At 43.5% G+C, this 23,481-nt stretch overlaps 1 protein-coding gene across 3 annotated transcripts in view; it reads right to left on the bottom strand.

The window, feature by feature from the left end:
• Positions 1 to 17,792: 17,792 nt before the first annotated feature.
• The window catches only part of LARP4B (La ribonucleoprotein 4B), a 72,322-nt gene continuing 66,633 nt past the window's right edge, over positions 17,793 to 23,481 (bottom strand). For all 3 annotated transcript variants that reach the window (XM_066585809.1, XM_066585808.1, XM_066585807.1), the window contains 3 exons: positions 20,806 to 20,930; positions 19,847 to 19,955; positions 17,793 to 18,411 (listed from right to left, as the gene is read on the bottom strand). In XM_066585809.1, coding sequence (XP_066441906.1) covers positions 18,121 to 18,411; positions 19,847 to 19,955; positions 20,806 to 20,930 — 525 coding nt within the window. In that variant the 3' untranslated portion in view covers positions 17,793 to 18,120. The remainder of the gene's footprint in view (positions 18,412 to 19,846; positions 19,956 to 20,805; positions 20,931 to 23,481) is intronic.

Consider the following 23,481-nt stretch of genomic DNA (forward strand, 5'->3'; position numbering starts at 1 on the left):
ACTATAACTTCCTTTGTCGTTTTTAACTATTTCATGTTCTCCAAATTTTTATAAAACATCCAATACCACTTTCATTATTAAAAGGTGCCTGAGTTTTCAGGTGAATTTTCAAAATAAACTGTCGTGTGTACATGAGGAATAACATTACATCTGGCCATTATATGGCTTATATCTTGCATTTTTCTCCATTTTTCACTCTGCAGGATGTATATCTGATTCTCGATCCTCTCAGGACTGGTGGGAGGAGTTGCTGCTGTGCTATGTGTACTGTGTTCTATACACATGTACGTAGAGAACTGCAGAGATTCTGGTCTCTAAGTGTATGTTACACATATAGACATAATGTCTTCATGTAGGAGTGTGCAGCAGGATTTAGCAGTGTATATGTATATAAGGACAGATAGCTCACTATTCCCTCCTGCGGCAGGTACATCAGTGTGAATGTCTCTCCCTCCCTCTCATCCTTTTCTTCTCTACCTTCTACATGCAGTTCAATGAGCTGGATGACTCATCCTCCTGTTCTGTTGTCCTAGTATCCAATGTCAATCTTGAGAGAGCAGACAGTGGACAGCAATGTGGGGACAATGGAGATGGCACTTCAGAGGGATTTTCAGCATAGAAACACTATTTTAGGCAAATAAATTGCAGTTTTTCTAATTATCACACAAGCTATCATATAACCACAAGTTGTGTGAAAAGTTAGTACCCATTTAAGTAATTACTTATGCAGCACCCCAGAGGGGTGACAAGCTGGGAAGGATAAGTGCTGGCTTGTCACGGCGGCACTTACCAGACTCTGGTCCCGGTGGAATGACACGCAGGTAAGGCCAGTGTAGAATCGCAGACCAGCTTCGACACCCCTATGATAGGAAATGCCAATAAACGGGATGGGGGGAGTAGTAGTACTTATCACGTGATACCACCATTTCCACACACTGCTATGCTACACGGCGGAGAAATGAACACAGAGACTTGTGTATAGTACCTCGGGTCTCCAGGAATGGTTAGGGCCCGATATAACTTTTACTTAGGTAATAAACTTCTTAGAACAGGTAATGCAGGTACAATTCACTTTAAAACTTTAGCAGGCTATAGCTCAGAGGTCGGGAGGATACACAGGATGAATACGGTTCTACAGTCCACGTTATCTGTAGGTCACCGGTTCTGTTTTGGGAGCACTCCAGAGGAGGAAGGGGGGCAGGGATCACTCCACAGACTCTCTGGCAGGCAATTATTCAAGAAGGCTTAGCCAATAAACACCCTGCACGGCAGGCGCGTGGGTGTCACAATAAAGTACCTCTGTGCGGTGATCCTAACTATGGACGGACACACAGGAAAAGCCTGTAGTGTGAACTGATACCTTGTTTAGAACTTTTTGTAGGGCTCTTTCTCTCTGATGATGATGAGTCTCACTCCTTTCACATCCACACTCCAAGCACTACGGGATATCGCTCCCCTTCCTCCATCTTCACCTACATGGAGGCTGAAGGCTGCTTCCATGTGGCTCTATGTTAGCACTCTGTAGCAGGCAAGATGGATCTCCTTTCCTGCTCTCAAACACTCACATTTACAACTTCACTTATACCCCATGACAAGACAAAACTGATACATTTACATGCAGGCAATGATTTTATTACTGTTAACCTCTCAAGCGCCGGAGCTGTGCAACACACACACTGGATATGACATGACAGCTTTGCACAGAGCATCTACATGAGACAAACATTAATGACATTTATGGAGGTGACCAGGATGGTGTTCTGGGCCACTACAGTTAGACTGCGAGATTTACAGAAGGTTTAAAGGAATTGTCCAGGATTAGAATAGCAGATTTGCTTTTCCCCCCCAGAAACAGCACCACAGCTTCCCGTAGGCTGTTTCTGGTATTGCAGCTCTTCCCCATTCAAGTGAATGAGATCAGCATGTTACATGTATTATGGAATAGAAATGCGTAAGAAATATAATCCATTTGTACATCTTAGAGCGCTTCTGCCACTCTTCCAGAATCCGAGGTCCCTGTGTCTGACGCAGAGAGGATGATTCACGCCGATCTTGATGTCAAGACTTCCCATCATTAACTATGACTAATACAAATCTGATGAGTACACCAAGAACATACAGTGTAACGGCACAAGGCAGATCCCCATTGTCATCATCCATATCCCTGTATATAATATTAATAACAGGACCAGTAACTGGAGGACAATAAGACCCCCATTATGCCTATAGGCAGGGATCTCAGAGATGGGACTCCCAAGTATCAAATAGTTAATAATTAGTTATTTAGCAGCTGATTGTAGGATAATATTGATACAACTACTGTACATATGAACTGTATTGGAGCCCAATGATGAGCTGTCCATTCTGATATGTTAATTTGAGCACCAAGTTATATCCGGCTGCTTTGGACTGTGCAGCATCTGTTGGTAAGAATATTTTTGACATCCTCCTCTGACCCCTTCAGGCCACCTGCACACATGCGGATTTGCATTGCAGAATCCGGAGCGGGTGTCTACCTCCAGATTTTGCAGCAAATACCGCCCATAGCATGCAATGGAAAAACGCGATTTCCTCTATACAAATTGAAATTGATTGCGATTTTCCACTTGCAAAGCAGAAATCACAGCTTCCTGCGATTCTGTGCAGATTCCGCATGGACGACTCCATTGAAGTCAATGGAAGCCACCCGACCCACGGTCCTTCTGCAGTCATAATTGCGGAAAGGTTATGAGACCCATGTTATTGCCTAGTGACGGTGCGGCATAATCTGCACTGCGCATGTGCGCCGGCCGGCACATCTACAGCACAGATCAATAGACTGCAGACAGGTACGCGTGTGGTCACCGGCCAGGCACAGGATCTAATCCACGGAAAACTTTTCCCTTTCATCTATGTGCATGTTTGCAAGTTAAAGAGACTCTGTCACCATCTTTTTGCACCTCTCTCTGAAAACAGCATAGCGACCTGCACACTGATTACAGGGATATGCCTACTGTGTGTATCTGTGCAGTAGTTTTGGAGAAACTTGCTTTTTATCAGTAGCAGCACATACATAGAGGTGTAGTCCTGGATGTTCATGAGCTGCAGGCTAGCTACACCCACCCACCCCTCCAGCCGATGACTGGCAGCTCTCTGCTTAGTACTGTGCATAGAGAACTGCCAATCATTGGCTGGAGGGCAGGGTGGGTGTGGCTAGACTGCATCTTATGAATATGCAGGACTAGTTGTGTGTTTGGCTGCTACTATTAAAAAGTTTCTCCAAAACTACTGCACAGATACACACAGCTGACATATCACTGCAATCAGTGTGACAGGCACCACCTTATGAGGTCTGCAAAAGCATGGTGACAGATTGCTTTTGAGGGGGTTTTCCAGACATTTACTATTGATGACATTTGTCAGGCCAGCAATAGTTTATCAATAGGGTTCTGCCACTTGGGATCCCCATCAATCATTTAATCCTCTACGTCAGTGGTGGCGAACCTACGGCACGCGTGTCAGAGGCGGCACACAGAGCCCTCCCTGCTGGCACGCGTCGCCGTTGGCCACTTGCCACGATAGTGAATGCCGGCATCGGCGCTGATCCCGGCGCACACTGTGACGTCAGTGTGCAGTCGGGATCCCCATCCCCTGACGTCTCCTACTTGGTTCTGTGAGAGCAGGGGGAGGAGGAATCCGGCAGCACACTGGCGTCAGTGTGCACCTGCGATCAGCCCTGCTGGAGGGCGCATTGGGCAGAGGAGGAGCCGCGCTTCCATGAAGAGGAGGGGATAAGTATGTGGGTCTTGGGGGGGAATGAAGGCCCGCTGTGGGATGTCACTATTACACTGAGGCCGCTGTGGGTTGTCACTATTACTACTTGGGGCCGCTCTGGGATGTCACGATTATTACTGTGGGCCGCTGTGGGGTATCACTATTATTACTGGGGGCTACTGTGGGGTGTCACTAATATTACTGGCGGACACTAGGGGAGGGTGTCACTTTGATCGCTGGAGCAGCTGTGGGGGTTGGTCACTATTATCGTGGGGCTGCTGTGAGGAAGGTCACTATTATTAACGGGGGCTGCTGTGTGTGTGTGTGTGGGGGGGGGGGGGGGGGGACAGCTTTTTGGATGCGGAAATACTGCAAAATTTTCCACATAAAAATGTCCATGAGGGCATTCTGCAGTATTTTCGCGTCCAAAAAGCAGTCAAACTCTGCTCCCTGTCTATTTTGAAGCGGCTCTGTCCTTTTTAGAATGAAGGGGGTAAAATAGTACATTGTTATAAGCCCCGCCCCCTGATGTGTTCACACTTTGCAGTAAATAAGAGGGTTTTGGGTTGCAGTTTGGGCCCTCGGTCACTAAAAGGTTCACTATCACTGCTCTAGGATGTCCGTGCAGCCATGCTGAATATCCTTATTAGGGTCGGTAAAATCAATGAGAGCGATGCCTTCAATTACACTCCCAGCTTAGACTCCAATGAGGATGTCTGACTTGGCTACACTGATAGCTGCAGGGGCATAGCTAAAGCCTTATGGGCCCTGGTGCAAACGTTTAGCTTGAGGCTTCCTAATCCTATTCCCTCCGCCACAACTACTCTGCAAGCCTACCGGTATGGTCCACCCTACAAAATACACACATACAGTAATGGTCACATAACAGTTCTACACAGTGATAGTGATTGCAGTGCAGTTACCTCCAGTGCTCACAGGTGGCATCAGACACTTTTTCTTTATTCTTCATCCTCCCAAGACTGCTATGAAGATGTCTTAAAGCTACGACACACTCTTACCGTCCTGCTGCTACCCCAAAGCCCCTCTCAGTGCCTCCCACAGTAAAAGTGCCTACTTTTGTGCCCCACAAAGTAATAGTGCTTGCATACAGTAAGGTTGGGTTCTGCGGCAAATCCGCATGCGGCCACTAATCCCGGGATTAGCCAGCCATGTGGACGAGATTTCTCAGAAGCAGCAGTTCTCCCGGGGGAAATCTCACGTTTTTTTCGCTGCGGCCAAACCGTGGGATTTCCGTCGGGAATCCGCCCCGTGTGAACCCAGCCTAATAGTAAACACCATACGAATAACATCTACTTATACAGCAGGCTGGAGGATCAGATGATTGACAGGGACCCAGAGTAGCAGACCCCTGATGAACACCAAATTAATGACCGATCCTGATAGGTCCAGAATAGGTCGTTAATACTAAATGCCCAGAAAACTCCTTTAATGTTCCGTTTCACCACATTTCAGCCAATGATTATGGATTTGCAGCCTGTGATTATAGTAACCGGCTGAAGTACACAGGACGAGTGCTGAAAATAGCCGGTTAATAGGGCAGAAGCGCTGTGCCGGCGTTATCAGGTTCCCTTTACTATGGAAAGCATGACTTGGTAATGATGTTTTTCGTGACAAATACAATTAGCCGCTTACTTCGCTTGACGTCTTCTATTAGGAAACTTTGAAGAGCTGCGCCTCTCGCAGGATGGCAGGAGGATGTTTGTGTCCTGTTTTCACATCAGCGGTCAATGTTATACGTCGGTGGAAAGTGCAGATAAACATTATGACGTCGCTGCCAGGTCTGTGCCAATCTCAGGTTACCGGACCAGATTATTAATCAGCAGCAGGCGACGGACTGTCCACCCACATCTGTACCTGCGTCCGCAGGAGAGCACAGCGGCAGCGCGAGCCGGCCGAAGGATCAGATGGCTGCAGGCTGTCCATGTGAACATTAGCACCACGGCTATTATGGCATGCGCAGCATTTCCTAAAATTAATTTTGCAAAATTTGGGCTAATTTCAGTGTCTACTAAATGCATAAATCATCAGACGCTTGAAAAAAAAAAAAAAAGGCCCTTTCACACCTATTTTAAGCCCTTCGTGATTAACTTATTCTCTGCCTTAAAAGGTTATACTAGAGTTTAAATGTATCCCCTATCCACAGGACAGATAAAAAGCAGGAGATAACTTGCTTATCGTGGGGTTCTCACCGCTGAGACTTCCACTGACCTCAAGAATGGGGCTCCCGTGTCCCTTTCTCCTGTCACCGCAGGGGGTCGCGGTGACATCAGCATGTGTGGTCAGCTCTCCATTCATTTCAATGGGGCTGATGGAAATACCCACACGTGTGCTGCTTGCGTATTTTGGCTGAACCATTGAAAGCGACTAGGGTGCTGGTGCACTTGCGTCTCTTCCTCACTATGGGGGTGCAGTAACCCTGCAGTGGGGAGGCCAAAAGGAGTGGATGAACTGGACAGCGCCTCTTCTGGGTAGTCAGTGGAAGGTAAATCTGGGATAGTTTACAGTCGAGAGTAGAGATGAGCGAGCATACTCGCTAAGAGCAATTGCTCGAGCGAGCATTGCCCTTAGCTAGTACCTGCCTGCTTGAGACAAAAGGTTCGGGTGTCGGCGGCGGGCAGGGAGCGGTGAGTAGCGGCAGTCAGCAGGGGGTAGCAGGGGGGGGGGGGGGGAGGAGAGAGGGGAGAGAGAGGGAGAGAGAGATCTCCCCTCCGTTCCTCCCCGCTCTCCCCCCCCCCGCCGCCGACATCCGAACCTTTTGTCTCGAGCGGGCAGGTACTCACTAAGGGCAATGCTCGCTCGAGCAATTTCCCTTAGCGAGTATACTCACTCATCACTAGTCGAGAGCACATAAGGAAGTGCAGAGGGATTGTGGTAGTCACAGGTAAGGGGAAACTTACACTTCAGATGCCAGGAGCCACACCTGCAGCCTGGGCCTCTCCCTATAGTCTTCCTACTGGCCGTGCTAGCGCAGCAACCGAGATACTCACCGCAGCCATCCAGTTACCTTGTGCTTGAGAAAGGAGCGTCTCAGCTCCTAAATGCATTGCATTGACGTCTGGAGCTCTGTATAAGTAGATCTAAGTTTATTTGATCACAGAGGGCTCGGTCACCATCTTTTACATCCTACGGACTACATTAGTCCATACACCTACACGTGTCCTTTTTAGGCAGTCACACTTGGTATTGCACGGGTCACCCTGAGCGCAGAAGTCATCCTTTTCGCTCTTATTTGTTCCTGCAGTGGACATCATCCGGGATCTCTGCAGTCCTTTTCCATGTCATTTTTGCCCAATGGTTTCCCATTTAGCGTCTAATGGGGACAGGTATTTCCCTTGCCCATGTGCAGAACCTTACATGAATTAGTGTTAGGGGGCCTTCACACTGCATCAATATACTGCGAGTTTTGTGCATTGCTAGACACACTAATCTCGCACAGAGATGAAAGAATGGGTTCATTCACATTTGTTTTATTCTTTTATGATATCGCCTGTTCCTCTCATTGGGACCAGTGGCAGCGGCGGCCCCTTTGGAAACAATGAGAGAACTCTATAATTCTCTGTCGCGGCTGTGACAGCACAACGGGAAATTCCTTTAGCCCCGCCGTGATGCTAGGCTGTTTTCAGATGACACCGCCTTGCGTCCTGTGGTTTCAGATGGATTGCGAGGGCAATATCGCTCTCGCCAGTGTGAAGGAGCCCATAAACCTCATTTACCATCTATCTCATTGGTTGTGTTTTTTTTTTTTGCCTTCCTCTAGATCAACAAGCGGGGATGGAAACAGGTTGAACTGGATGGACATTTGTCTTTTTTCAGTCTAGCATACTATGTTATCACTTTGCTGCCCCCAATATATTCGTACAGATTTAAATACAGGCATAAAAAGCATTGTTGGCTCGTTCACCATGTGAAACACTGAATAATCTGATCAATGCTTAAACTGAACGGGAACAAGCCAACGATGAATCTTCTTGTCTAAACAGGATGTTCGAAAGGAAATGGGCTAGTACTGGCGTCACCAGCTCAGTCACTTGTGCAAACAAGAATCGTCCAGTCTGAAAGCATCCTTACTCGTCATTACACAGCAGCGCCTCTAGCCGTAGAAATAGCATGCACGAGCTGACTAGAGAATTTATTTAACATATATATTGTATATTACAGCTTTTTACATATATCCAGCGCTTACTTGACTTTCTATGGCAGGGTCAGTTTTCTGGCCAGCCATGGTGCCAGACAGGCATCCAAATTACAGATCTCTCTCATCATTTGTGTCCGGCTGACTGAATTTTTATTTTTTATATATATTTATTTATATTTTTAGACATAAGTTATATAGTAACCAGACTTACGTTTCTCTAAATGGAAAAAAATAACTGCTGCGTCAAGATATTTTTTTTCCTCCACCCCTCCCCCCCCTTTTAAAAAACCATAACTCCTTTATTAATCCGTTGACATTGCTGTAGGAGGGCTTGTTTTTTTTGCGGGATTGGGTTGTATTTTTCAATGGTGCGATTTAATGTACTGAAAAACTTTTTAAAAATTCTAAGTGAAGCAAAATGAAATTCTGCCATCTTTCGGTGCATTTTGTTTCTACGGCACACAAACCACAACAAAAATGACATTACTCTAGTCTAGTCTATGGGTCGGTATGATTGCTACGATACCAAACTTAGTTTTCCTTTGCTGTACTACTCTTATAAGTCTCCAGACTGCTCTCCTCCACTCCCCCCGGAACCTGCGCTAGCAACCCTCTTTCCTAACACCTCCTGCGATCCCTTTCCCAGGTGGTCATCTCCCACCTCACCACTATATTCAATCTTTCTCTGACCTCTGGCATTTTCCCCTCCTCATTCAAACCACCATCATATCCCCGCTGCTAAAGAAACAGGCTCTTGGCTCAACCAATACTGCCAACTACCGACCCATCTCAAACCTCCCCTTCATCTCCAAACTACTAGAACGCCTGGTTTTCTCCCGCCTTGTAAGCCATCTACAGTATCAGAAAGTTCTCTTCACGACCATCTACAGTCCAGCTTCCGTCACCTACACTCAACAGAAACCACCCTGACTAAAGTGTTAAACAACCTCCTGACAGCCAAAGAGAGGGGTGACTACTCTACTGATCCTCCTCGACCTCTCTGCAGCATTAAACACAGTCGACCACAAACTCCTCCTCAGTATGCGTTGTTTCATTGGACTAGGACACTGCACCCTCACGGTTCTCCTCCTACCTATCCGACTACTACTTCAGTGTCTGTTTTGTTAGCTCTACCTCACCTCCTCCTCCCCTTGCTGTTGGGGTAGCCCAGGGCTCGGTCCTCGGCCCCCTCCTCTTCTCCATCTACACAGCCCCTATTGGAAAGATTTGGTTTCAGTACCATCTTTATGCTGATGATACCCAATTATACACCTTCCCCCCGGGACATTACAACAACATTCCTACAGAACACCATTCATTGACTGTTTGTCTGCTGTCTCTAACACTATGTCCTCTCTCGACCTAAAACTGAACCTCTCAAAAACTGACGACCTGTTTACGCCCTCTACTAACAGACCTCATCCTGACATCTCCATCTCAGTGTGTGGCACCACCATTACTCCCAGACAACATGCCTGCTGCCTTGGGGTCATATTTGACTCTGATCTCTCTTTTACCCCCTACATCCAATCTCTCGCCCGAACATGTCAGCTGCACCTCAAGAACATTGCTAGAATACGCCCTTTTCTCACTGTAGACACGCTAAAAACGCTTACTGTTGTCCTCTCATCCACTTTCAGCTCCATTATTGCAACTCAATGCTGATCGACCTCCCCTGCTGCAGACTCTACCCCCTCCAATCTATCCTGAATGCGGCAGCCAGGCTCATCTTCCTGTCCAGCCACTAGTCGGACGCCTCTGCCCTGTGCCGGTCACTGCACTGGCTGCCCGTCAAATACAGAATACAATTTAAACTCACTGCCCTCATCCACAAAGCGCTCCACAGCACCGCCCCACCCTACACTGCTTCCCTCATCTCAATTCACCACCCAGTCCGCGCCTTCCGCTCTGCTAATGAAATTAGAATGAGCGCCCCTTTAGTTTGAACCTCTCATTCCCGCCTCCAAGACTTCTCCAGAGCAGCACCAGTCTTCTGGAACGTGCTACCCAAAAATATTCAGTCAATCACTGACACACTAAACTTCAGGCGTGCTCTAAAAACACACCTCTTAAGGAAGGCATACCATATCCCCTAAACCAGGGGTCCCCAACTCCAGTCCTCAGGGACCACCAACAGGTCATGTTTTCAGGATCTCCTATGGTAGGAACACCTGTGGCAATGTCTGAGGCACTGATGATAATTTCCTCACCTGTGCAACACTGAGGAAATCCTGAAAACATGACCTGTTGGCGGTCCCTGAGGACTGGAGTTGGGGAACACTGCCCTAAACCAAACCCCTCTGTACTGCACCTGCTAACATGCTGCCTGTCCCACAGACTGCAATCAGTGCTAGCCGTAATCAACCGGCAACTGCAGTCATCCCGATTCCGCCACTCTACGGCCTGACCATTGTCTGTGTGTATAGCATCCCTCACTCTCTACCTCGCCATACCGTGCACATCTCCAGCCCCTTTACCTTCTGTATCCCCCCATTACTTGTAGTATGTAAGCGCGTTGGAGCAGGACCTTCACCCCTATTGTTTCCATCAATTGATTATTTCATGTAATCGTGGTCTTGTTTTATTTTATTTCCCCTGTATTGCAAGCAGTCCGGAATATGTTGGCGCTATATAAATAAAGATTATTATTCCGTCACATCACAGTGTATAAAAAGAGCACGTTAAAGAGGCAGAGTCTCTCACTAGCAAACATAGTGACCGATCTGTGAAAAACTGTCTAAAAATTGTAGAACAATTTCAGAAAAATGTAAAATTGCAAAGACTTTGAATATCCCACCATCTACAGTACATAATATCAAAGTACTCAGAATCTGGAGAAATTTTATGTGCACAAGGAACAAGAACAGTCATCAATATTTGATGCTCAAGATCTACAGGCCCTCAGGCGTCACTGTATTGAAAACAGACAGGATTCTGTAATGACAATGACTGCATGGGCTCAGGACAATCCACAAATGCAAGTAAAAGCTGTATCATACAAAGAAGCCATATATCAACACAATACAGAAACGCCGGCGTCTTCTCTGGGCCAAACTCCTTTAAAATGGGAGTGAGACACAAATGAAAACTGTTCTGTGGTCAGAGGAATCAAAATTTGAAACTCTTTTTGGAAACCACAGATGCAGTGTCCTGTGAACTCAAGGTGAGAGGAACCAATCCAGTTTGTTATCAGCACACACATCAAAACCCTGCATCTCTGATGGTATGGGGTTGCATTAGTGTCTATGGCATGGGCAGCTTACACATCTTGACAGACACTATCAATGCTGAGCAGTATATAGAGGTTTTAGAACAACATATGCCCCCATCCAGACGTCTATAAGGATGGCCTTGCATATTTCATCAGGACAATGCTAAACCACATACTGCATCCATACAACAGCGTGGCTTCACAGAAAAGAAGTCCGGGTGCTGAACCGTCCGCCTGCAGGCCAGACCTTTCATCAATAGAAAACATTTGCTGCATTAAAGAAACAAATCTGCAAAGACGCCCCAGAGCTGTGGAGCAGCTCGAGTCCCACATCAGACAAGAATGGTACAACATTCCTCCCCCAAAACTCCAGCAATTGGTCTCCTCACTTCTCAGATTACAGACAGTTGTAGAAAGAAGGGATGCTACACAAATGGTAAAAGTGGCCCGCCTCAATTTTTGCAAGATGTGTTGCTGCCATCAGTTTCTGAAAACCTGTTTTAACATTTTACACAGCAGCTGAACTTTTTTTTTGGAATTAGAAGTTGTAGGTTAATAGTGAGACATAAAAAGCCTTACAGACATTGCATTATTGTAGTCACTTTTGCTGCATTTTTTATTTTTATTTTTTTTTGTTGGGGGGGGGGGGGGGGGGGGTTCTCTGGCGTTTTCCTCCCACAGGTGACTATATAGCAATAAAAAGCCAAACAAAAAAGATATTGACCTAGAACTGACACCGAAAATGCCAGTAAACGGTAAAGAACAAACAAAAAAAAAACCTGGTATTATGCAAAAACACACTTGTAATTTTTTGGGGAGTTTGTTTTTCACACTCAAAAGGCACCAGAAGAAAAAAAAAAATTGGGTACTGTTTGGTAACTTTCACATATAGTATTCAAGCTGCAAAATCTTTCCACATAAAAATCTTGCCACTATGTACAATTTTAGTGAAAACCGCAACACCGCAAAAAAACATTCCTTTGCACATGTGTGTGTCAGGTTGTGAATTCTCAAATCTGCAGAATGCTCTATTGCGAAAATTTCACCATGGATTTCAGTCATTACCGTGGTATGGAAACGCAACGGATATAGTCTGTTGTACGTGGAAGTAGCCTTCGGGCGCATCTACACGGACGATTTTACCATACGAGTTTTGCAATTTGCACAAAACTTTCATGACATTATAACCCATTATTTGCAATTGTCGTATTTACATGGGCAATTTAATTTCTATCCTGCAGCGCTACTGTGAGATAGAAAAATCAGAGGCTGTCCTATTTTTTGGGGCAATATGGCCTATTATTTCCTGTGGGAGTAAGAAGAAAAAATAATATGTAAAACATTGCATCGCACCCCCCTGCAGAAGCTAATTTTATGCCATTGTCTTTATATTTCCTATTGAAACGCGTTTTTTTAAAAAACACATCAGAAATTGCCTCGACAGGCGGGGGGGGGGGGGGGGGGGGGGGGGGGAACAAGTTGGTACAAGACTCCACTGGAGGTGGCTCATCTCCTGTGAGGACAAAGGAGCAGGTATGGTGAAATCCAACATCCTCCATGGAGGGAAGAGTTGGCAATTGTCTCTACAGAACAGGAAGTGCCAGACTATTAGACTTGTTTCACGCTCATCGGAGAATAGGGAAGTCCTTCCCATTGATTTGAATGGGAAACATCACAAGGCATGCGATGTGTTTGACTGTCCCATTGAAAAGAATGGGCGATTGGTTCCCAAGAAACACAAAGAAAAACGAAAAAAAAAAAAAAAAAAAATAGGATGTGCAGCAATTTTTATACCTTGCAGTCTGGCAACGCACTCGTGTAAATGTAGCTTTAAGTGGACAAAGACCATGTACATCTGTGGAGTTTCTTTTTTTCTCTTTTGAAGAAGTTTATAAACTTGCTAATTAACACAAGTAGTGAGTAGAAAATTAAAAGAACTTTCCTAAATTCCTAGGAAAGGAAATCGGCAACATTCTGCATAGAGGATCGCAGATTTACAATGTAGTTGAAAGTGCATTCCAATAAATATATGTTATGTTTTACCTAAAAAGCTGATTTTATCAGAATGGTGATGAAAAGCCTGATGTATTAATTATAAAACTGGAGTCCGGTATGAAACTTTCAGTCTGAGAACATTGAGGAGTCAGAGGTTTGGCTTACCAACTCCACAGCCCTGCCAGAAATCCCCTTTAATTCAGTAGAACCAATAGGAGTCTTACACAAACGAGTGTTAGAATATAAGGCAAACCAGAAAAACACAGAGTACCCCATACAGCTATTTTGGGGTTCTTGATGCACAGTAGCGTTCTGGTTGGCTGGGCGAGAGGCCATCGCACAGACTTGTGTTCCTACAAATAGTATTCTGTGCCTTTAATTACTACCATCGGGTCAAAAAAATTCTTGCAAAAATTCTGGCACTCATTCTTCAGATATTTAAAGGCTATCTGTCACCTACATTTAGCCCTAAAAGCTAAGCTTTATGGGCTGGATGGTGACCTGTTGAGTCTTGGGTCCGCATAGTGTTCTACTTACATCCCCAGTTATCCCCTGGGATTCAGCAAGTAGACTGCCTGTTCTAATTTATAGTAGCCTACCCAGTGGCAAAAGACAACTCGGACACCAGAAAGGACACGACGGCTGATACTGGCACGGATATCACACAACTGAACAAAATGGAGGGAGCTCGTCTTTAGGTTCACCAAGGGTCGTGAACGACTAAACAACTAACAACTTAGCAGCACTACTCAATGCACTGAAGTGGCGGCTTTCAGCACTCCTACCAGGGAAGGCAAGTAAACCACTTACATCCCATGCCTCAGCAGGGTCGCCTTTCAGCCCGTAAGCCAAGCTTATAAGGCTAAAAGTAGGTGACAGATTCTCTTTAATACAAATGTACTTTTTTTTTTAACCCACATGTGGCTTGAAACATGGATATGCAATTTTTTTTTTTTAATTAAGCAGGAAGAGTAATTAACGAAAACAAAGAGGCTTTATTAAAAGGGGAAAAAAAAGAAAACATAACAGTGCCTAAATCTTTATTTTTTTTCATAACCTACATTTTTTTTTCAAATTAGACATTTTTTTTTACATTGTATGTCACAAAAAAATTAAATTACCAATACTTTACAGTTATGCTTGATTCCAGTCTTAATGGAAGAAACAGGACAAAGTGAAAAAACCCTCAGATGTTTCTATTCCATGTAAATACAGTTGCGCAAATTCAAGTGAACCGCCTGCAGCTGTTAGTGTAAAAGATTCACAACACAAAAAAAAAATAATGGTTTAACCATAAGAGCAGGAGAGCGACAGATATGTACCACTTTGCTCAGCTGTTGCCAGATACACCCCCATAATCAGAACAATACAGTGGGCCGCCTGCTCCTACAATACTGAAACAAAACCCTGGCTCTGCATTGTAGGTGGGGTTTAAAATGCACATTAAAATAAAGGATTAGGAAAAACAAAAAAAATTTACAAAAACTCCCATCCATCTGAAAAGGAATAAGGTTCAAATTAGTATAAAACTTTTGCCAATGACAAAAGTGACTTTCTTCCAAAGTACCCCACACAGTATACTCTTGGGAATGTGAACAGGTGGGTAAGTATGGCAAAATGTACGTCTTTCCTGAACGAAGAAAACCATTTACCCATTCCTTAAAGGAGTTGTCCGGTTGAAAACTATTGATGGCATATCCTCAGGTTAAGTCATCAAGAGTAGATTTAGCGGGATCCATTCCAAAGGGCGCCCCTTTTGATCAGCTATTTGCAAGGCCTTTATGCATATGCACTGAGTGACTTCTGCAGAAAGCAAACAGCTCTGTTCTTCCTGCAGTGGCCAGGCTGGGTATTGCAGGCAAAGTTCCCATTCGTTACTTCCTAAAGAATTCAGTTCAGTACATGACAGGAAAGTCACAGACACGGCACACCCAAATAACCTGACCTGTTTATTCACACAATTGAAGGTCAAGTTATTTGGGTATTTTTAAACTTCAGCGCCGCTTTAGTGTTTATTTGAATTTCAGTTCAGTACAGAAGTGCACCGGCCTAGCAAACAGTCCCATTTAAAGGACCCACACCAATCTAGTACCGATGACTAATCCTGAGGACAGCTTGCAATCGGACATTCCCTTTAAGGGGAAGTTGTTTTACCATAAAAAAACGCGCTGTTTTGCAACAGCTAAAAAGATCAATTTAAATCCATAACGTTGTAATGTTGCAACTCTAGGAGGTGCACATACATAATACTGTATATCCTTTAGTGGCTACAATTCGGTAAAGCACCGCCCCCAATAGTAATATGGCCTTGGATCTTTTATTTTGTCCTTTTTGGTAAATTAACCAAAAGTGAATCCAAGACACAAAAATATTGAGTCGCCGTATGAGAATTCTGCAAAAGTGGAGAAAGAAAAAAAAAAAAAAAAAAGATAATAAATCTGTCAAGTTTTTGTGCAAGGATAAAAATGTCACTATTTATACTATGTGAGAGTTATGCTCCCGGACAATGTGTCGCTTGTTAAAGGACTAACGAGCTTAGTGAACGCCACATGGTTAGAAACAAGAAAAAAAAGACATGAAAGTGAAAAAGCTACATGGTAACAAGGCCGATACATCAACATGTAAAACCCCATTGTTATTGGCTTTGGGTGCAAGTGTTTGTCAGGTCTAGAGGGTTTTCTTTTTGCAGCATGCCTTCTTTAAAAAACATGAAAAACTGAATTCGGACCACGTTATTTCTGGAAGGAGGTTAGATAAGTCAGATAAGTCACAAGACAGGAACTCTCCTTTCTATAATGGGATACCGAAGCGTATCTCTCGCGAACGATGAAATAGATGAGGGTTTTACTTTTCAGATAAGACTCTAGCATTCTCCCTTTTGCAGTGAATAGGCAAAGTCAGTTCAACACACCCAGTTAAAAAAAAAAAGAAAAAAGGAAGAAAAAAAAATTATGCAAACCACAACATTTAGTTTATCTACATCCAGCTTAACAGCAACATTTATAATATATCAACAATAATTTTTTAGCATTTTTTTTTCCGTAGGGTACCTTTTTTTTTTTTCCTTTTTTTTTTTTAAATGTTCTGATTATTTACAACTGTACAAGCAAAAGCACACACTTCCAAGTGCACATATTTAATACAGTATTGACTATTTGCATTTACATTTCAACAATCTGGAAAAACGAAAACAAAAAAAAAAAAAAATTCAAATGTTCGAGATCTTAAAGGTATATTACAAAACTGTTGCTAGTTCCTGTACAACAGTGTTATTACTCGGGTCAGTCATAACAGAGGTACACACTGAAACCAAGTAAAATTGTATTTTTTTTTTTTGTTTTTGTTTTTTTTTGTATTTCAGTCAAAGCTAACCCAGGAGGGGTCAGACTTCATTAAATCTAAGCTGTCTTATACAAAAGTTAAGGCAAAGTCATTTTCAAGTTTAAATAAAATTCAAGTCTTTAAATATTGGATGGAAATATTAAAAAAAGAAAGAAAAAAAAATAAAAAAACAAAAACAAAGAAAAAAAAAAAAGGGTTTAATTATTGCTGCCTTTGCTTGCAATTTATTTTGCAGGCTCCTTTGGCAGCATTAAAGAGAAAGGAACAGGGACAACCAAAGGGAAAAATAAAAAAACAAAAATAAAAACACACACGCCTGGAATAAACTGTACCCTACAGCGTAAACTTTCGCTGTTCCGAATACTTTTTTTTATTTTTAAACTTTACATATTTCAAAAAACTAAAATAATTTAGATTCTTCTTTATTAGAAACGTGCTAAATTTAGTGCATCCTTGTCCTTCAAAAAGTATTTAACGTGTACAACCTGCAATAAACCCTTTATTCCCAAGGTGGTGACGACATCTCCCACCACTATAGATAGATATATATTTTTTTATATATATATGTAGATATATAGAAAATGAAAAAAAAATTCTCATACATCGTTATCATCCCCCGTTTTTCTGATCAAAACGGGGAGGAAAAAAAAAATAAAATGTTCATGGCAATTGGGAGATGCCTTTAAGTAGTTACCCCCCTGGTGCAGCATGGCATTACAGGATCCATGGGTCGAAGGAAAAAAAAATGAAAATAAAAACCTTAAAAAATAATTATATCGTATAAAGGAGCAATAGTTGTAAAGGTTAGAGGGCAAATGAAAACCTACATGGAGCAGAGGGCTAAAGCAAGGAAGTGCTTGAACTCTACTCTAAGTTTCTTTAAGAACAATGTGCTTTGAAACATTTGACTAACGTTAACTTGTGTTCTGTAAATGTGTCGCTGGATAAGCGTTAGTAGCCAGGCCAAAAAAAACAAGGAAGGTCAAAAGTAGGCATCGAAACGCCATAAAGCTAACCATGTCAAGTAAGGGGAAGGGAAAAGGTAACAAGTAGAGATGAGCGAGTATACTCGCTAAGGCGCATTACTCGAGTGAGTAGTGCCTTAGCCGAGTATCTCCCCGCTCGTCTCTAAAGATTCGGGGGCCGGTGCCGGTGACAGGCGAGTTGCGGCGGTGAGCAGGGGGAAGCGGGGGTGAGAGAGATCTCCCCTCTGTTCCTCCCCGCTCTCCCTCGCCACTCCCCACCGGCCTCCGAATCTTTAGAGACGAGCGCGGAGATACTCGGCTAAGGCACTACTCGCTCGAGTAATGTGCCTTAGCGAGTATACTCGGCGCATCTCTAGTAACAAGAACTATTTTAGAAGCCAGTTTTTTTGGTAGTATTTGATGCTAATGTTAAAAAGGGGGGAAAATACGAAATATCCGCTAAATAGAAAGACCAAAAAGAAAACAAAAAAGTCACTTGAACATCAATGTCCAAATATTGAGTGGTACATATTGGTATTAGTTGATATGGGGGTGGGGGGAGGAGAAAAATCTATATAAAACAAATCTTGGAAGTGCTAACTAACGAGCCTTATCCAGCGCCTCATTCCGTAATACATGGGTGTGGCATGACAGCTAATGTTTGATGTGTAGGTCTCCCTTTGGCCTTTTATTCCCTTCTACTGAGGAGATTTTAGTGGGCTTCCTGGTTCTTTATTTACACGTTTCCCAACAGCCAGAGGAGGTGGAGGAGATCTCCGCCCTGATGATCTCCTCTGGTCTTTGGGCCGCCCTGGGTTTGATTTTGCAGGAGGGGTGTCTCTGGCTTTTTCTATTGATGTGTCGTTCACCTTCCTTTCTTCTTTGACACAAACAGTAGAGTTTTGCTTCTGTTCTTTCGAGGGCTGTAACGCAGGCCCGTCCTTGCTTGTTCTCTGGCAAATCTCTGCATAACTGGGCTTTCTTAATTCCTAAGGAGAAAAAGAAAAATCTATAAATCATCAAGTTTTCAGAATTGAAGATAGAAAGGTATAAAATAGCAGGTCAAGCAACGATTATACCCAATCTTTCCTTTACTCCCCATATTCACTCACTTGCTCATGTCACCCGCACCTCCAAAATATCTCTAGAATCAGCCCTCTGCTTACTGTGGATACAGCAAAAACTCTTATTGCTGCCCTGAGCCATTCTCACCTGAACTACTGTAACTCACAATTGATTGGACTTCTCACTAAACTTTCCCCTCTCCAAACCATTCTGAATGCAGCAGCCTGGCTCATCTTTCTGTCCTGCACCAAAGCCTCCATCCTGTGCCAGTCGCAACACCAATGCCTCCGCCATCTGCCAGTCATTAAATCAATGCCCAACACCCTCAGCGATTCACCACACTGGTTACCTGTCCACTACATAATACATTTTATACTTCTCCATAAAACTTTCCACAGTGCTTCAGCGCCCTATATCTCCTCCCTCATCTCTACCGTCCTACTCGTGTTATCTACTCTGCCAATGATCTTAAACTAAGTTCCTCTATGATGCGAACCTCCCACTCAGTTTCAAAGATTTTCCTAGAGCTGCACCAGTTCTCTGGAATGTACTATCCTAGACAGTCAAGGTTTATTAACACCCACAATCTAAAGCATGCTCTAAAGCCACATTTCTTTAGGGAGGTCTATCACTCATAAATTGTAATATCTTGTGAGCAGGCAGGGTCCTCCTCACTCTATTGTTCAAATGGTCTATTACTTTACTAACATAGTATGTTAGGCTTAAAAAAAAACAAACCACGTCTATCCAGTTCAGCCTATTACCCCCAATTGAAGGAGTTTATAAAATAATTAAAAAAAACAAAAAAAAAACAAATCATGAAATAGAGGCGAATTTTGCTCATTTAAGGGAGAAACCTCCTTCCTGCCTGCAAGGTGGCAATCAGAATTACTCCTGGATCACCGCCCTTTCTGAAGTCATAAGTGATAATATGTAATATTGTTACACTTAAGAAAGGTGTCCAGGCCCCTCTTGTACTCTTAGTGAGTTTGCCATCACCATGTCCTCAGGAGAGAGTTCCATAGTCTCCCTGCTCTTACAGTAAAGAACCCCCTTCTATGTTAGTGTAGAAATCTTCCTCCTATAGAGGAAGAGGGCGCCCCCTTGTTACAGTCACGGTCCTGGGTATAAAAAGATCAAGGGAGAGATCTTCATATCGTTCTTTGATGCATCTATACGTAGTTCCTAGGTCGCCCCTCAGACTTTTTTTTTCTAAAGTGAATAACCCCAATTTTGATGACATACCACTGTATGTAATGGCTGATTTTGTCTGTTCACGTCCTTTCTGATTTGTAAAGTGCTGCACAATATGTCGATGCTGAATAAAACCGAAACATACAACTGTAGTACGGTACTCACTGTAGCAGCTCCATTGACCTGAATGGATTTACTAGCAGTGCTGAGCGTGTTTGAAATCCTTTCAATAGTTGGAGACTCCCGTTGCTGAACATCAACTATTTTAGATTCACTGAAAGAAAAAAAAAATACAAAAAGGTTAAGGAAAAAACGAGCCCAAAGGGGTTAGACCTTCACACTCTAAGAAACCTCTATGAAGATGGACGGAACCCGGTTGCTCAAACAGTTTAACCTTCTAGGAATTACAAACCAAAAGGCCCATTTAGACGGGACGAATGTCGGGCAAACGATGCCTGACACTCGTTCCTGCACTTACTCGCTCTCGTGCTGCTGCACTGGAGCTAGTATCGCAGCCTCACAGCGAGGCGGCTGGAGATTTCACTCCTCGCTCTTACCCACCCCTCTCCATTGACTTAACATAGCGGCTCTTCAGTACTGAACGGCTGATCTTACACTGAATGCTCATCGTTTATGCTGCATAAACCATGGATGATGAGCTGAACGTGTTCAGTGTAAATAGCAGCCGTTCAGTATTGAACGGCTGCTATGTTAGGTCAATGGAGAGGGGTGGGGGAGAGCAATGAGGGAAATCTCCTGCTATCTTCCCGCCCCCCTGCTGGCCGCTCTGTGAGTGAGCCAGCAATACTAGCTCCCATACAACAGCACAGGAGCGAGCCTATGCGGTGACGAGTATCGGGCATAGTTTGCCCAACATTCGTCCCGTCTAAATGGGCCTTTAATCACACATTTTCACGAACATCTTGCAAATCATTAAGATTTCACACAGTAGAACTGACCAAGGCGCTGGTGAAAGCATGCTCACCCAACAGGCTACTTTTCACAGCAAGGCTCTTTTCACACTGCGCCTTTAATACGCGTAAAAGTGATCATTCTGACTGCCCGGGGAACAGAAGATTCAATTTTTGTTAAGAAACTTTTAAAAAATTATAGATGTAACTTACTCTGGAGAATGTGATGGGGAGGGAGGACTCTGGTAGGTCACTGGCAAAACAGTAGGGACTGGCAGCAATGGTTCCCGTGCGATTCCAGAGGGGACAGTGTTTGTACTTGCATCCACATTAATGTTCTACAAAATAAAAAGGTGAAGAAAGGAAAAATACAGTTTAAAAAACAATCCAAAAACTGCGCAGCAGAAAGATTCTCCAATGCTGTTAGTTTGTGCTGAAGATTATACAGACTGAACATGTGATATCCTTAAAAATATATGTACACAGCTAAAGTAAAGCCTATGCAAACATACACTTATGTACATATTCCTACATGTTCTCCGAACTTTAGATGTGCAGTTGAGATTTGTCTGGACTTCTTGTCAGTTATCACATTAAAGGACTCAGTCAGATAAAGGAAAGGGATCGCCTTCCATTTCAGGAAAAAGATAGAGAAGACTGGCTTAAAGGCTATGGTAACCTTTGCGTGTGAAAGAAAAAAAATAAATAAATAAATACACACATCTTACCAAGTCGCTGCAGAAATAAAATGACAGAGTTATCTAGCTGTTGCATTGAGTTTTCCTTCTCGTGCATTTAGAAAGCATCCTACTTAGTTTGCAGATTCTCCTACATTCACATTTTTAGCTGGGGAAGAGGGGGAGTTCCAAACACTGGTCAGCTGGTCTCATGAATGAGCACAAGTTCAGCTCCCCTTTTCCTCTTTCAGAGGCTGTGTAGCATAACTATGCCCACTCAATACTACACAGCTATCTCAACCTCTCCGAGTAGCTGCTTGTCCCATTCCCCCTAAAGTGCTAATAAGAGCAGAAAGTTCATCCGGAGTGAATTACAGCCATTTGTAATAGTAGCTTTCTCTGCTCTCTGTTCCCACCACTATCCCACGGAACGGTCATACAGCCCTCTGTAATAGCTCAACACAAAAAATAGGGACTGCAAGTTAAGAGGGAAACAGGCTAGGCAAGGAGCCAGGAAACAACCCATGGGTTTACTCTGACAGAATTTGCTAAAATTTCAGTTCTTCGGTCTACAGTACCTTGGAAAACCATACAAGTATGGAATTTAAGCAATCAAAAATGTTTAATGGAAAGCAATTGCAAAGTGTCTCTCATTTTCAAAAACACATTGATTAAAAGAAAAAAAAGTGTGATGGTGTACATGGCATTTAAAGAGACTCTGTAACCACTTTAAATCACATAAAAAAAAACCTTATTGGCCGCTTACCTCCCTAAAGACGCATACATTTAGCAGAGCCAAACTTTCATCTGTATGGTGCAGCCAGGAAATACAGCTGTCAGATGAACGATCATTTATCCATCATTCATCCAACAGTTGTTGGATGTGTATGAGCAGTTTTAGGGAGGCCATTCAGAAAAAAGAAGTGCTGGTCAAACCCGCTGATTTCCACAGGAGCAGACAATCATCCAATGTGTATGGAGGTATTGCGATTCTCCCCTCAGGTCTGATGTCAGAGAAAGCAGGATTGGGTGTTTTGATTATAATACAAGAGGAAAAGAGTCCCCCATCCATAGGCCTAAATCTGAGCTTTTATGGCAGACTTCTGTAGAGCTGGTATAACTCCTTTGTTGGTAACAGAGATAAGTCGCCACCAGGATTCTTGCAGCAGCTTACTCCCTTCTGCCTGAGAAGACATGCATGCTCAATAGTCTATGCATAGGGTGGTGGGAAATAATAGCCGTCGATTAAACAAGTGTTTGACTGACAGATGTCAGGTGAATGGCACCTTTTAGGGCATGTTCCCACGGCTTTGTCCCAGATTCACGTCAGATTTTTCTGATACAGATCTAACACTATAATGAGCAACAAAAATCAGAGATTGAGCCATGGAATTCTGCCATGGATTTAGCCACATTTAATAGGGAAAATCCTCGTGTGACGACACAAAGCTAGGAGGGATAGCTAACACTAGGGGAGAGAGTATTCAAAAAGATCTAGAAAAGCTTGAACAGCGGGCAGCGACTAACAGAATGGTATTTAACAAGGAGAAATGCAAAGTCCTACATCTGGGCAAGAAAAATGAGAAAAAGCACATACAGAATGGGAGGAATTGGGCCAAGCAGCAGCACATGTGAAAAAGACTTGGGTATACTAATAGATCATAGACTGAACATGAGTCAACAATGTGATGCAGCAGCCAAAAAGGCAAACACCATTCTGAGAGGTATTAAGAGAAGCATAGAGTCTAGATCACGTGAGGGCATTATCTCCTCTACTCTTCCTTAGTCAGACTTCATCTGGAATACTGTGTCCAGTTCTGGGCACCCCACTTTAAAAAAGACACAGACAAACTGGAGCAAGTTCAGAGAAGAGTTACCAAGATGGTGAGAGGTCTGCAATGAGGAACGATTAAAGGATCTGGGAATGTTTAGCTTGAAAAAAAGAAGGCTGAGAGGAGACTTAATGGCTGTCTACAAATATCTGAAGGGCTGTCACAGTGCAGAGGGATCAGCCCTACTCATCTGTACAAGAAAAAACTAGAAGCAATGGGATGAAACTGAAAGGGAACAGACACAGATTAGATATTAGAAGAAAAAAAGAACTTTGACAGTGAGGGTGATCAATGAGTGGAACAGGTTACCACAGGAGGTGGCGAGTTCTCCTTCAATGGAAGTCTTCAAAAGCTGGACAAATATCTGTCTGGGATGATTT

The sequence above is a fragment of the Eleutherodactylus coqui genome, chromosome 12, assembly GCF_035609145.1.
Source record: "Eleutherodactylus coqui strain aEleCoq1 chromosome 12, aEleCoq1.hap1, whole genome shotgun sequence".
NCBI classification, from domain to species: Eukaryota; Metazoa; Chordata; class Amphibia; order Anura; family Eleutherodactylidae; genus Eleutherodactylus; species Eleutherodactylus coqui.